The following is a 15,583-nucleotide window of genomic DNA, read 5'->3' as shown; positions in this document are numbered from 1 at the left end:
CGTCCGCCGCCAACCACGTGGGCACACTGTCCGAGACGAGGCTGTCAGTGGACCAGCCCAATGGCATCCTCGGCGGCCCCATCAACGACCAGAGCCAAGCCGACGCGGTAAGCGCGGGTTCGACTCTCACCGGGGGCCAAACCAAAAAAAAAACACAAAAAGTCAAAAGGCAAACCCCAAAAAGTCGTTTCTTGATCCAATATGACCTACTTGCAGTTAGTGGATTTACTTGAAAATTTTAAGTATTCACCTAATGCAAGTAATTTATTTAAGGGTAAAGTTCAAAAGTATTTTTAAAAATAAATCAGTACTGAAAGGGTGCCTGTTAAAAAAAAGAGGCTGAAGCACAGGCGTCATACGGGGTAAACACACTTCTCATTCTTTTTTAGCGGCATGCTCTTCAACGTGTGTTTCTATGTGTGGTTTTTCTTCCTTTTTTTCTTTTCTCTCTTTCTCTGTGTGTTTCTCTTCTTTCCTCTCGGTAAGTCGTGCCGGAAGCCAACTCTATCGACTCGTGTGTGCCCCTCTTTTGCATTCCTCGCGAGAAAACAGCAATGAGCCGTTCCTTTTTGTTCCCCCACCTTCGACTCGAGTGGAACGCGCGCCTTGAGACGCATCCTCGAGGATCATGACGATTGTCGTCCAATCTCATTACTGGATTCTCGTTCGTACACTCTTACTGCTTGTCGGTGTTGTTTGTGTGTTGCCTTTTTTGACACCCGGACCCCACTCTCTCCACAGACTCTTCGTAGACTCGGTGCTCGAGGCCTTGACGCGTACGCATCCGCGTCCGTACTCATCTCGCATTCTCTCTCATGAAATTGTCATCGCACATCGGGCATCCGAATTCGTTCGCGCTTTCGCATTCCTTTTCGTTTGTTTTCGCGGTCCGCTCCGCGACGGAGAATTTTTTTCTTCATTTTCGGCCGCAAGGCGGCAACCATTTCCGGCGTCAAAGCCCCATTCGAATACCTCCTCGGCTGCCGACCTGACCTTCAGTGGGACAGAAGACCGGCGCCGGCGGCCAGAAACTCCAGACGCGTTTTGAGCTCTAGAGTCGCTGAACGGGACTCGAAACGAGGTGTGACCCCCACCAATGGATTCCTCATTCGGAGAGCAATCCCGAGGGGGCCACCACTCTCATTTCAGGCGTACACAAGATTACGGGATTACGGGAAATTTACTAGGGATTACGCGTGAAATTTTCGAAAATTGGTTCGAAAACGTTGAAAAATAGCTTAAAAACGTTGAAAAATGACTAAAAACGTTGAAAAATGACAGAATTTTTTCAAGGATTACGTGATTACGCCATGGATTACCAGAGATTACCAGCCAATTTGTACACAGGATTACGGGGGTGGTGGCCCCCTCGAGCAATCCATTGGTGGGGTCACACGTTCGGTTGGAGTCCCATTTAGCGACTCTGGAGCTCAAAACGCGTCTGGAATTCGACCGCCTGCGCCCGTCTTCTGGCCTGTGCCAACGCGTCGAGTCGTTACGCACCTCGCCGAAGCAAACCGCGGTGAGGGAAATTCCTTCCCGATTCCATTCAACCCAAGCGCCTCATCAACCCCAGCATCAAACATAAAGTTTCATTTTGTTTTTGTTTTTTCTCATTTTATTTTTTTGCTGCTGACTTCATCAATCTCACGTCGCGTTCCGGCATACAGGTGTCCGAGGAGCCAGTGTCGCACTCTTTCCGTGAAACGGCCGCCGTTCGTCGCGGCTCAACCTTCCTCAGAGCGCACTCGGTAACGGTCCGTCTCGGCCCTTCATTCAGCCTGAGCCTGTCGTAGCGGCGCCGCTCGCCCCCACACAGTGGGCCAGAAGACCGGTGGAGGCGGCCAAAACTCTAGACGCGTTTTGAGCTCCAGAGTCGCTAAACAGGACTCGAACCGAACGTGTGACCCCACCAATGGATTCCTCGTTCGGAGAGCAATCCATTGGTGGGGTCACTCGTTCGGTTCGAGTCCCATTTAGCGACTCTGGAGCTCAAAACGCGTCCAGAGTTTCGTCCGCCTCCGCCGGTCTTCTGGCCCTCTGTGCCCCACCAGCCTCAAACAAAGAAACAAACTACGATTTCAAAGAAAAATGATTTTACGATAATAGTTCTGCTTTTGGAATCCAAGGTTGGAATCCTTGGTTTTATTTGTAAGGAGATTCTTGAATATTTCAAAAGCTCTTAGACAGTGTTGAAAAGTAATTTTCAAAAAATATTTTCAATAAGTAATTGAAAACAAGTAACAAAAGAATTTATTTTTGTTTTTGTTTTGTGAGGCTGGTCTCTGGACGGGCGAGCGACGCTGAAGTACCCGGAATGCGCATTTCCTGTTGTTTATAATTCACACGCCACTTTCCGTTGTGTTGCCACTGCATGGCCGCCCTTATTGGTGTCGCATGTCTGTCTGTGTGTCTGACTGTGTCTGTGCGGAGCGGCCGGGAAGAGCCTGTAAGACCCCCTTGATGCTTGTCAAGTATCGGTGCCGAGGGGCCTGCCACACTCTCAAACTGTTGTTGACTTTTTGTCCTTTGTTAAAGAGTATTTTACTCAGCAATAAAAAGTACTATTTACTCAATATCTATGTGAGATTTCGTTCGTTTTTTTTGACTTAAAGTCAATTTGCTACTGACCAAGTGTCAATACGGAATTGACTTCAAAAATAGTCGATAATTGATGACAAATTAGTCATTATAGTGAACAATACTGTACATGGTTACAAAGAAAATACTACATATTATTGCTGTTTAAAAAACTACGTAAGAAAAGGACAAAAAGCCAATAATGGTGAGAAAAAAGTCAATACGAGTCTGAGAGTGCACTGGCTAAAATTTTGAGACATTCAGTGCTACACGGTAAATCCGGCTCCTGGGATTCCCAGGAACATTGGTCAATTCCCAGGACAGTTGGTCATTTCCCAGGACGGACCCTGGAAACAGCGAAATATTCCCAGGACGCGGTGATTATTTCCCAGGACGGTCCTGGGAATTGTCCCAAATCCACCAAACCCAGGACGCGTCCTGGGAATTTTTCATTGTTCCCAGGGTTCGTCCTGGGAAATTGTCACCACTTCCTGGGAATCTATCTGGGTCCCCCAAATGACCTCCCAGACACCCCACCGTGTCGACTTTCATAAGTCTTTGTCATGTAGGATGTCATCGGCGACCTCACAAGGTGCCCGATGACGTCCTCCTGGGGTTCGCCATGACGACCCCCATATTTGACCGTGCATCCTGGGCCGCACGGACCTACCCAGTCCGATGCCGAAGTCCGTTTTGTCCTACGACCAGTAGTTTGGGAGATACGAGGACGTACCACGAGGTCGCCGTCCAGGCAGAGGAGGAAGTGGTGATTTTTTGGAGGCCAAAGCAGCTCTGGCCGCCGTTCTATCGGGTGTCCGGGACTTCTGACTTCGGATTCGGGTTAAGGGGGTCTTCAGCTACCCATAGCCGGAAGTTGGTCTCGATAGGTCTCATGGTTCGACCAGGACGGCGTCAAACGCCCAAAACTGTACCGTTTACCTGCCGCCAAACAACCAATTATCGCCGTCCTGGGCAGTCTGTTGGCCCCATCGACGCCAAACTCGGGCTCAGGGCAGGCTAAGACCCCCTGAACCCAAATCCAAAGTCAGAAGTCCCGGACACCTGAAAGAAGCGCGGTCCAAGCTTTCATCGGCGACATCACAGGGTGCCCGACAACCTCCCCCCTGAGGTTCACCATTATGACCCCCGGATTGAAGCGTGTGTTTGGGGTCCTTTGGATCTACTCAATCCGATGCCGAGGTCCGTTTAGTCCTGCGACCAGTAGTTTCGGAGATACGAGGACGTACCACGAGGCCGCCGTCCAGGCAGAGGAGGAAGTGGTGATTTTTTGGAGGCCAAAGTAGCTCTGGCCGCCGTTTTATCGGGTGTCCGGGACTTCTGACTTTGGATTTGGGTTCAGGGGGTCTTAGCCTGCCCTGAGCCCGAGTTTGGCGTCGATGGGGCCAACAGACTGCCCAGGACGGCGATAATTGGATGTTTGGCGGCAGGTAAACGGTATAGTTTTGGGCGTTTGACGCCGTCCTGGTCAAACCATGAGACCTATCGAGACCAGCTTCCGGCTATGGGTAGCTGAAGACCCCCTTAACCCGAATCCGAAGTCAGAAGTCCCGGACACCCGATAGAACGGCGGCCAGAGCTGCTTTGGCCTCCAAAAAATCACCACTTCCTCCTCTGCCTGGACGGCGACCTCGTGGTACGTCCTCGTATCTCCCAAACTACTGGTCGTAGGACAAAACGGACTTCGGCATCGGACTGGGTAGGTCCGTGCGGCCCAGGATGCACGGTCAAATATGGGGGTCGTCATGGCGAACCCCAGGAGGACGTCATCGGGCACCTTGTGAGGTCGCCGATGACATCCTACATGACAAAGACTTATGAAAGTCGACACGGTGGGGTGTCTGGGAGGTCATTTGGGGGACCCAGATAGATTCCCAGGAAGTGGTGACAATTTCCCAGGACGAACCCTGGGAACAATGAAAAATTCCCAGGACGCGTCCTGGGTTTGGAGGATTTGGAACAATTCCCAGGACCGTCCTGGGAAATAATCACCGCGTCCTGGGAATATTTCGCTGTTTCCAGGGTCCGTCCTGGGAAATGACCAACTGTCCTGGGAATTGACCAATGTTCCTGGGAATCCCAGGAGCCGGATTTACCGTGTAGTGTAGTGAGTTTCCATTGAATTGAGCCATACTTTTTGCCTACTTGCAGGCGCTTGTCTCACAAGTCTAAGTTAGTGGGAGTGACTGCAGAGTTTTGAATGTGTGCAAGGAGTGGCAGACCCCTTGATCGGTGCCTTCGGCTTATTACCAAGTCACAAAACAGGAGGACAGAGTCACCGAAAGAGTGCACTAATCATTTATTTCATTTTTCACTATATACTGCCTTTTTTTGGTTTTTGTTATATCTATAAAATTGCTCAAGGACAATTTCTTCTGACACCGTTTCGCTTTGCTACGAAGTTGCTATGGATGTTAACGTGGACTGCATGTTCAGTTGTGCTTATTTATGGGAGACTGTGAATACAGCTTGTGTCTTCTTGTTGAGAAACTTCTAAAATGTGTCTCTTGTACTCATCCTGTCATGGCTAAATTGGTAACTAGCTTAGGGTCAGTCATTCTAATTTTAGAAGAGTGTAACAGTGAAATTAATACTCTCTAGAGTAGCGCGCCATGTACCAACAATAATCATGACATCTTTGCCATGCTGTAAAAACTGAATAACATTCTCATTAATGTAACATGTGAGTCACCCATTTCTGTCCTGTCTGTCTGTCTATCTGTCACTCTCTATCTGTCTGCCCGTCTGTATGTCTATCTGCCTGTCTGTCTTCTGTCTGTCAGTCTGTGTCTATCTTAGTCTAGCCTAGCTCTCTATCTCTCGGTCACCCTTTCATTATTTCTATCGCCAAGTTCCAGCGTCGTGCTTCATGATGCTCGAGAAGTGTAAAAGTACTGTAGAAAATTAGAGAATAATGAAATTTGAAATAGGCTCTTAGCGAGATTGGACTTTGGACTGGCCCGGTGTGACGAAACGGTGACGACGATTACGCCATCAAGATTGGATTTAGGAACACTTCTCACACGCGTTGACACTGCTAAAAACTTGCTTGCTAACTTGCTTTCCCTAACAAACTGCTTCGCTAAACTTTTGTGCAGAATTGCTTCTTTTTGACGAAAGTATTTGAGTCACTCGCTAGTGTACATTGAACAACCACAACTATCGCTTGAAACTAAACCAGCTTCAGGTTCGCGATATAGCCGGGCCAAAGCACCTTTCTGACAAGGTCGCGTATAATTTAAAAGAAAATGAAACATTTGAATAAAAAAGGGGGGGAAGCCGTCATAAGAGAGAGCGAGAGTTGTAGCAAGATTAAAATCAAAGGCCAAACGTTTACAGTAACTTAGTAATAGTTGGTAAATAATCAAATAGACTTTGAGCTTGGTCAAACGAGACTCTATATAATAAATCCGCACTTCGTAAAGCATGGGCCAAACTACTTTGCCGTAATCCACAAAAGAAAGCATGTTACTAGCATAAGTAAATAATAATGTCGTCAAGTACCGATTTTGGTGCCGATACTGCTGCAAAAGATGCAATCTGGCGAAAAAAAACTTGACTAAGGAGAGAAAAAAAACAACTGCGACAAACAGCAGTGCTCACGTCAGGATAGTGGCACTCTCCGCACGGCTGTCGTCTAGACGTCCCTTTTACATGTTCCAGACTCGAAGGTCCACTCTGCCGTCTCAGACTGAGCTCACCGGGCTGAACCCTGGCGGGGACACTGTAAGTAACGCGCATGGAAAACGACAGAGACAAACGCAAACCGCCGAACCGGCTGACGCTGACACGACAGTCGAACCATTTGCAGGCCGTTCGAGACCATCATCGACTTGATGCACACATGTATCCGTTTAGAAAAAGCTTCTTCAAAATTTCGCCTGCTGCGTAGTTTATTTCCAAGGTAAAGTTGCTGGCTAAGCCGGGATGGCCCACGGACTCCTTATTGATTAGGCATGCAACCCAGCAGAAGGGTTTCGCGACTTTGATAAAATAACCTGAAAGTCGGTAGAACAACTGTGAAAATTAACTTAATTTCCGTTTTACTGTTGTAATGTCTATAAACAGACAGGAACTACAGAGATTTGAGGGTTCTTTGGGCCACTCCACGTAGGGGTCATTCCTGGTTTAAATTCTCTTTGCCGACCTTTCTTCACTGATGCGTCGCGGACGTGTGGTCATTTCACAAAACGAACATGCGCCCTTTTGGAACGACACTAACCCCGTCTTTGTTTGCAGTGCAGTGCATGGGGTGGGCCGTTTGTACAGGGTGTCCGTGTTGCAGGCCCCGGACGGCGAGGAGCCCGAGGAGCCGGAGGCCCTGGACATGACCTGGCCGGACACCACCCGCAAGAGGATCACCTACCTTCTCATCGCACCCATTGTCTTCCCGCTGTGGCTCACCCTGCCCGACACCCGCACACCCAGGGGTAAGGAGGAGCACAGTGGGCCAGAAGACCGGCGGAGGCGGCCACAACTCCAGACGCGTTTTGAGCTCCAGAGTCGCTAAATGGGACTCGAACCGAACGTGTGACCCCACCAATGGATTGGTCTCCGAACGAGGAATCCATTGGTGGGGTCACACGTTCGGTTCGAGTCCACTGTGGCAAAAAGCTACGGAAAATTCTGTAAACAGCTTGTGGTAATTCTCCGTAGCCCCCTTATCAATATTCTCCGTAGGCTCTTACAGTATTTTCCGTAGGACCGCACAGTATTCTCCGTAGGACCTTACAGTAATCTCCGTAGAACTATACAGTCTTCCAGGTCCTACGGAGAAGACTGTGCGGACTTACAGAGAATACTGTGCGGCCCTACGGAGAATACTGTAAGAGCCTACGGAGAATATTGATAAGAGGGCTACGGAGAATCCTGGCAAAAAAATTAACAGAATTTTCCGTACCTTTTTGCCACAGTGTCCTGTTTCGTGACTCTGGAGCTCAAAACGTGTCCGGGGTTTTGGCCGACTCCACCGGTCCTCTGACCCACTTTCAAATGCCCTCTCAATTTTAAAGAATTGAAAATTAGTGAAAAAACGTGCGGAGATAGCACTTAAAATACCTCATCAATAGCTTTTTTGGAGCGACCGATCTTCACCATCTACGGAAGTTAACGAGAAGTTCGGTGCATATTCTAGACTTCAGGGAATCTGTGCGGGCGTTCCACACCTTTCTGGCTCAGAATCCATACTGAAGGACGGATTTTTATGAGAAAAGAACTTTGTTTTGTTTGATGACTTATTGTTTTTTTTTTGTTCGCAGGCAAAAGGTTTTTTCCCTTGACCTTCCTCGGCAGCATCTGCTGGATCGCCGCGTACTCGTACTTGATGGTGTGGTGGGCCAACGTGGTGGGCGACACCGCCAACATTCCCCCGGAGGTGAGCAGGGCAGTCTTGTTATCGTGGAGCGGCACGGTGCCGGCACCTAGTGGGACGAACGCCTGCGGACGACGGCGTAGGCAGTGCGCTGCGCACACCTGCATGGCGGGCCGGCCTACCTCGCGCTCTGCGGGCGCTCACAGCCACCGCGCCCACAGTGGACCACAAGACCGGAGCCAGTGGCCACAACTCTAGACGCGTTTTGAGCTCCAGAGTCGCTAAACAGGACTCGAACCGAACGTGTGACCCCACCAATGGATTCCTCGTTCGGAGAGCAATCCTTTGGTGGGGTCACACGTTCGGTTCGAGTCCCATTTAGCGACTCTGGAGCTCAAAACGCGTCTAGAGTTTTTTGACCGCCCCCTTGCTGACTCGCTGCCGCGTTGCAGGTGATGGGGCTGACGTTCCTGGCGGCCGGCACGTCCATCCCCGACCTCATCACCAGCGTCATCGTGGCGAGGAAAGGCTTCGGGGACATGGCCGTGTCTTCCTCCGTCGGCAGCAACATCTTCGACGTCACTGTCGGGTGGGTGCCTGTCGCTTGTCATTTTAAGCCACTCTACCATTATTACAAAAAATCTGAAAACGTGTGGGGTCGTATTCAAATGGTCTTATCAAGGCGTTCCCGTAAAAAGAATTTTATCTGAAACGCAAGCGGAGCTACAGCACTGCGAAGCCAGTGGTAAGTTTGCTTGCCACAAATTTGGCAAGCAGTTTTGACTGCCAAAATTTGGCAAGCTTTGATCGGAAATCTTCATAAGCTTGCCAAATTTTGGCCACCGGGGGAGTATTTCCGGGCCAAGCTTGCCAAATTTTGTTGTTTGATGGTGGTGGCGGTGGTGGTGGTGGTGGTGATGATGATGTGATGATGATGATGATGATGATGATGATGATGATGATGATGATGATGATGATGATGATGATGTGATGGTGGTGGTGGTGGTGGTGGTGGTGGTGGTGGTGATGATGATGATGATGATGACGACGTTGCTGTTGCAGCCTGCCCGTGCCCTGGCTGCTGTACGGCATCATCTACGGCAAGCCGGTGGAGGTGAACAGCCACGGCATGGTGTGCTCCATCGCCATCCTCTTCATGATGCTGCTCTTCGTGATCCTGTCCATCGCGTGCTTCAACTGGCGCATGAACAAGTCGCTAGGATTCACCATGTTCGTGCTGTACTTCGTGTTCGTGGCGGTGTCACTCATGTTCGAGTACAAGTACCCGTTCGAGTGCCCCTTCTAGCTTGCTGGCCTTGCCATGATGATGATGGCCTTGCTGGCGTGGTGAGGACGATGTGCGAACACAAACTGACCGGTGGCCCGGGCCAAGGCGCAACCAAGGTGCAACCCGGTGCAACCCGGTGCAACCAGGTGCAACCAGGTGCAACCAGGTGCAACCAGGTGCAACCGGTGCAACCAGGTGCAACCAGGACCCCGGTCGGCCCGGGCCGCGATGCCACTGTTGTCAACCACAAGACTGCGTCCCTCCCCCCCTTCTCCTCCATCTATTCTAGGGTAGGCCAGGGTATGTTCTAATGATGCTTTAGTTGGTTAGGTTGGTACTTAGGGGGCACTATTTTTACTACACGCCGGGCCACGCTGGCAGCAGTGGGCCACCTGGTCGCGCTCCAAACGACGGCCCCCCATTACGTCACAGCCTCACTACGGGGTGAGGTGGAGGGGCCGAAAGAAACGCACAAAACTTGCTTCATGTTTCCTTTGGCATCATGGCCCATTCATGGGGTCCCCCGTGCGGGTTGGAGAGAGAGGGAACGAACGCGTTCGGAATGGCGTCAAGTTTAACAGTACTTTAAGAGGGGGTTTCGATATAGATCGTTATTTTAGTATGTATAAAGGCACTAACTTTTAAACAATAAACCATGAACGAAGTATTACAGATAAACTAAACATTACTCATTAAACTCATGGCGATACCGTCGTGGCAATTTACATCTTAGACGTACTAATTATAACCCATCGTAATTTTTTAAAGGATAGATCTACAACATATATTTTATAAATGTTGACCATTGTAAAGATAACTTAATTTTGTTAATCCTGTTTTGTACAGCTTCTGTGTTGTAGGAGAAAGGCTTAGTGTCGTTTCTTGGTTTTGTATTTGGTTTCTTGGTGTCTTAAACACAGTCCTTCTACGTAGTTGCCGAGACAATATTGACAGTGTACTTCTTTACTGCCTGTCAGTCGCCACAGTTTTCACTCCCGGTACAAACAATTCCGTTTGCTGGCGTTTGGGTGTCGCCTCACAGTGAGCCAGAAGACCGGTGGAGGCGGCTGAAATTATAGGCGGGTTTTGAGCTTCTGAGTCGTTTAAAGGGACTCAAACCGAACGCGTGACCTCACCAATGGATTTCTCTCCGAACAAGGAATCCAATGGTGGGGTGACACGCTCCGTTCGGGACCTGTTTGGGGACTCTGGAGCTCAAAACGGGCTTCGAGTTTTGGCCGCCTCCACCGGTCTTCTGGCCCACTGTGCGCCTGTAGGATCGCCGGGAATTTTAAATTATGCCAGACCCTGTTCCCGCGAAATTGGTCGCGAGTCTTGTGGTGCTCGCGAACTTTCTGTTGGTGCAAAACGATCGATATGTCGTCCTCATTGCTCCATCGTTGTGAAACTAGCTTGAGACTTGCGGTTGGTATGTAAATCAAAAATATTCAATTGGCCGATGGACTGTCGCTGTATTGCGAGTGGCTTGGGTAAACTTTTGGGATAGTTTTGTTGTTGTTATTGTTGTTGTGCCTGCCGTGCCAGCTTGCCCCGATTATAATCTACGTATTCTCACCTCGACCTGTTCGAAGCGCTGCGTTCCCCACGAGAGCCACGAGTGGCCACTATAGTGGCCAACCGAGTAGCCACCTTAGTAGCCAAACGAGTGGCCACCCTAGTTACCAACCGAGTGGCCACCCTAGTGGCCAATCGAGTGGCCACCTCAGCAAGACCACGCTGGCCTGGGCTGAGCAGAACCCCGCGCTCCTTCCTGGTGGTTGGTGGGTGCGGTTTGGACAGGTGTCCCCACTAAGTTGATGTTGCTATCGAAACAGCAAGTTGCAATCAACGGACAGAGTCTTGTTGTCTCGACAACAACCTAGACATAGTTGGAGCCATGCCCTTTTTTTGGCGGAGGTGTTCCGATTGCTCAATGTCAGTTAGTACGGGGCGTTCTGGCGCGGCTCGCAGGGATTGGACGGCATTTTCTGAGCTGCAACACAGCTTTCCAGGCGCGCTTCGCAGACAAACCCAGAACTTATCTTTCGGTTCGCATTCGTCAAAACTGGATTTCTAGTAAAAAGTCGTTTCTATCTTCTTTCACATTAATGAATCGGACATTCAGTATTGATATAGAGATATTGTAGACAAGGACTCTTGCCGAGAGTCGTACGAAAATTTTTGTATAAGGTCTTTGTATCGTATGGTAGTATTGAAATTTTCAAAATTTCTAGCCCTTTCAATTGACTTTGTGATTGTGTGAGTTGGACTCACATTTATGGCTCTTCTTGAGACGCCAATCTGTTTATATTTTCCGTAGATTTTCCACCTCCTGTTATATGCATAAATAGAGCCAATTACTCTGGCTCCCTCTCTTTCTATCCCGAGTGCGCGAAAAGGAAACGAAATTCGAACTTGCTGGCAGCCTTACTTGCGTCCTTGAGAGTGGCTCTACAAGTCCTCACGAATGTCCAAGTCCTCGAATGGAGTTGCTATCTTTTCCGCACTCGGCGGTGGTTTTAATCATATTTTTAATTTCCTTTAAGACAGAGGAACGTGTTCTTCACTAGCAACCTTCCTCTCCGTATGTTTTCGTCTTCTTTGGCGGCCAGCCAACCCTGGCCCGCGACAAAAGCAATAATTCGTAGCGTGTTAATGTTGTTGTTGTTGTTGTGCGAGCCCCGGTGAAGCCCTGGGGCTTTAGCATCAGGCGGATGTCTGGTCTCGCGAACTGATCTTTGCAATGCCCCGCGAACATGGCTTCCGCCCTGTCAATGCCTCTTTCTCTTTCTCTTTTCCTCTGAGGGTATGATCGTGTACATACTGTATATAGTGCAGGCCGGCCTGGGGCTGCGCGATCCCACCCGCTGCAGTCCGGCCCATGGTGCTGGGCGTCTTAAGGCACGGTTTAAGGCACGGCCTAAAGGCTCGGCCTAAAGGCTCGGCCTAAAGGCTCGGCCTAAAGGCTCGGCCTAAAGGCTCGGCCTAAAGGCTCGGCCTAAAGGCTCGGCCTAAAGGCTCGGCCTAAAGGCTCGGCCTAAAGGCTCGGCCTAAAGGCTCGGCCTAAAGGCTCGGCCTAAAGGCTCGGCCTAAAGGCTCGGCCTAAAGGCTCGGCATAAAGGCATGGCCCAAAGGCAGGGCCTCAAGGCACGGCCCCAGTCACGGCCCAAGGCACGGCTGAAGGCCAACACGGCGAGTTACGGGTTAGAGGTAGCTGTGGCAATTTTTTGGTTTCACTATACTACTGGATCTACTGTACATTTTACGCATTTCTAAACATGTAACAAACCCCTAGCTGTATATCATTTACTCGTCAGGGGTGGACCCCCACCTAGTGGCTTCTAATGTCGGACGTAACGACTGGTGCCCATGTTGTAAAATGTGCCTGTCACGTGTCGATGTTGCATAAGTGCCTAGTTTCAAAATATTGCTCTCACAATAAGGTAATTTAACAGTCTTTTTGTAAACAAATTCTCTCTTCGTTATTAACATAAGCCGTTGGCCACATATCAAGACTTAGTGATACTTAGAGTGAGAAACGAATCTTGTGATAAGTTACCAAGAAAATTGTAGAAGAGTTAAACTGCATGCACAACATGCGAAAAAAAATATGTTTCCATTTTTGGCCAAGAACGGCGGGACGCCTGCGTTCTATGATAACTAAATCACTCTTTTGATTCGGTTTTCATTCGCAAAGTTTCTTTCTTTTCGTTGATCCTCACGCAGAGGACGACGCTCCAGTTGTCAAGAATTAACCAAGTGTTTCTCTCTCAGACTCTAGCGGGCTGAAGGCTCTTATTGTAAATAGAGAGGAGCAAAGAAGAGACGCTTTAACCCGAGATGTACATTTCCTTTGAGTGCATCGAAATACAGCTTTGCGTCCCAAAGTGACTCAGAATGTTCAGCGCTTGCTAGGACTTGAAAGAGATCTTGTGATTTGTGGCTGCAGGTTGTGATACTTCTGTAGATTGTGTTTTGTAATAGTGATAAAATTGTGTGGCCATTGTTGGAACTTCTGTGCAAAACAGCTGGTTATCTGTTGAATGCCTCAAATAATGTGAATAGTTTAGGGTTTTCTCAAGTCGATTGTCGGGTCTCTAAACATGCGTCCGTGCTTCGCGGTAAAAATCTCACCCAAAATATTTTTGATTTTGAAATGCCGAGCACACGAAGCACAGCCAACGACTCTTTGTTGATGCTGATATATTATTATTGTTGTTGTTGTTGTTATCATGTTGTTATGGAACTGAAAGGACTGGTGGCAAGGAAGTGAGAGTTTTTGTCGGTGTGTTAATGTTGTAACGAACGTCCAGTGTACTGCTTTGCAAACGCTGTCAATCTTGGTGACGAGGAGTCCTGCTTGAGGGTTAGTCCACCGAAGCCAAGCTCTCAGGTCAAGTTTAAGAAGTGCCTGTGGGTCGGGGGGTGGGCAGCCCCATGACGGGCTCGTGTGCCAACGGCCGGGACGGCCTGCCCCCTCGTCCACAGGCGGCCCGTGGTGTGTGAATCTTGTGAACGGGGAGACCTCGGAGCGTTCTCACTGAACTGTAAGAACGGGCTTGTCGCTCCTCGACTCGCTCCTCCACTTGCAACAGAAGACTCACTTGGGAATGTTCATAGAGTTGCTCGGGTTCCGCCTCCGTCCGGCGCAGGACGTTTTGTCACCCATTTTTGAAGCTCAAGATTTTCTGGTATGAGTTTTCTAAACGCCATTCGCGGGGATTTTTGTGTGATTTTTTTCCCGACGAAAATATTCAGTGGTCGAAACGTTATGTCTCCGTATTGGTCCAAAAGTATTGAATTCGGTGCATAAGGTTTAACCATAGAGTAGTCCCATGCCAGGTCGCCTCCGTCGCCGCGGCACGAGTACGCTTATGACGTTTGGTGCTGTTATATAGTTTGTAATGATTAATAACTCCTTGATTCTTTTTTTAAACCTTGATTTGTGAAAATAGTTTTGAAATACTGTGGTGCCGCTCTCCCACTCTGCGCGCAAAGCCATCCTCCTTCCCCTGTGTTCGTCGGTCCGTTGGCCCGTTGCAGCCCGCGGCCTTGGCAACGGCCTTGGCAACGGCCTTGGCAACGGCCTTGAGGCCTGCTGCCTCGCGCAGGCCTCGGCCTGCCGGGGAAACCATTCGCGGACGGAAATTCGCAGTTTCCTGGCGACTGGGGCGAGGCGAGGCTAGCGAGGGACGAGCAACTTGCAACTCTTTCCATGCCATTCTTTCTGGCTGTCATTCCCTTCACTGGGGGGTCCGCTCTCCTGGCCCCGCGACACCCCTGCTGCTGCTCTCGACTTATTAATTAACACGATAGTTATGGGAGTGTAGAGGTACTCCCGCCTTAAGCAAGGCACCTACTGAAACGAATCTCTTCCAAGGTAGAAAAACATTGTTGTGAGCGGCCGCCGGTAGCGCCCCTGAGCCCTCTAGGGTCACGTGGTGTGAAGGCGGTCCTGTGTGCGTGTGTGTGTGTGAGTGTGCGTGTGTGCGAGCTGCAGCAGCAGGGGTCCCTCGGGCAAACACGGCGACACGGCGGCGAGACGATGGGTTTACCCCGACGCAACGTCAAACCGACGTCGATTCGAACGACCACGCCCACACTGGAGACCAGACCCCAAACCTGTAACTCTTTGCACAAAACTGACAAAATGGATTTGCTGTCAGACGAATCTGCTAGGCTTCTTCTATGCTCGCACAAAAGTATAAAGCTTGCCTTTCAAATGGGAACTTTCTTTAATCTACCAGCAGCAGTACCGTAGGGAAGAGACCATCTTCGTTGGCCTGGAATGACATAGTGTACTCGGAATCAATTTTTCTCAGGTCCTTGTAGCAAACGTCAATTTTGCTGCCGGGCAGGCTCCATGAAAAGTTGTCACCTCTTCTATGTCCACTTTAACCTACTAAATCCACTCATCTCTAGCTCTAGAATCTCGACTCAATGTGCAAAGAGGGGTTAGAAGAGATGCATTCGAGTCTTCGAATGGCAGAGAAAAGTTAGACGACTGTACCTTTCAACTTCCCATTGACGTCACTGCATTATTTACTCATAGCCCTAGTAGTGGTCCTAGTTCTGACTGCTGGTACAAACTTATTTCTTCTTCGAGAATATTTAATCTTTAAACGAAAAATATGTAGTTGATGATCATGTATAACCTGTTGACAGTATTCAAAGATTTTCAAGGAGATTGTATAATGTTGCCACAAGTATATAACTGTTAACACTTTAGTAAAAAAGAAATAAACAAAAGTTTTAAAAATAGGTTGGAAATGTTGTGTTTTCTTTGTAACCTTTACCTCACACACACGTTATTCCTGAAAGAGAAAGCGACAGAAAGGAATCGGCTCGCTCTCCGTAAGCATTCAAATTCTGCCTCCATACAATTT

At 49.1% G+C, this 15,583-nt stretch overlaps 1 protein-coding gene across 1 annotated transcript in view; it reads left to right on the top strand.

Moving 5' to 3' along the window:
• The window catches only part of LOC117648471 (sodium/potassium/calcium exchanger Nckx30C), a 16,467-nt gene extending 1,000 nt beyond the window's left edge, over nucleotides 1-15,467 (top strand). Inside the window, exons 3-9 of the mRNA XM_034390976.1 lie at nucleotides 3-107; nucleotides 1,671-1,751; nucleotides 6,262-6,324; nucleotides 6,884-7,028; nucleotides 7,857-7,972; nucleotides 8,362-8,498; nucleotides 8,972-15,467. Coding sequence (XP_034246867.1) covers nucleotides 3-107; nucleotides 1,671-1,751; nucleotides 6,262-6,324; nucleotides 6,884-7,028; nucleotides 7,857-7,972; nucleotides 8,362-8,498; nucleotides 8,972-9,215 — 891 coding nt within the window. The 3' untranslated portion in view covers nucleotides 9,216-15,467. The remainder of the gene's footprint in view (nucleotides 1-2; nucleotides 108-1,670; nucleotides 1,752-6,261; nucleotides 6,325-6,883; nucleotides 7,029-7,856; nucleotides 7,973-8,361; nucleotides 8,499-8,971) is intronic.
• Nucleotides 15,468-15,583: the final 116 nt, after the last annotated feature.

The sequence above is a fragment of the Thrips palmi genome, unplaced genomic scaffold (assembly GCF_012932325.1).
Source record: "Thrips palmi isolate BJ-2018 unplaced genomic scaffold, TpBJ-2018v1 HiC_scaffold_3, whole genome shotgun sequence".
Lineage (NCBI taxonomy): Eukaryota > Metazoa > Arthropoda > Insecta > Thysanoptera > Thripidae > Thrips > Thrips palmi.
The sequence above is the reverse complement of the archived record's forward strand: the minus strand, read 5'-3'. Positions and strand labels throughout refer to the sequence as shown.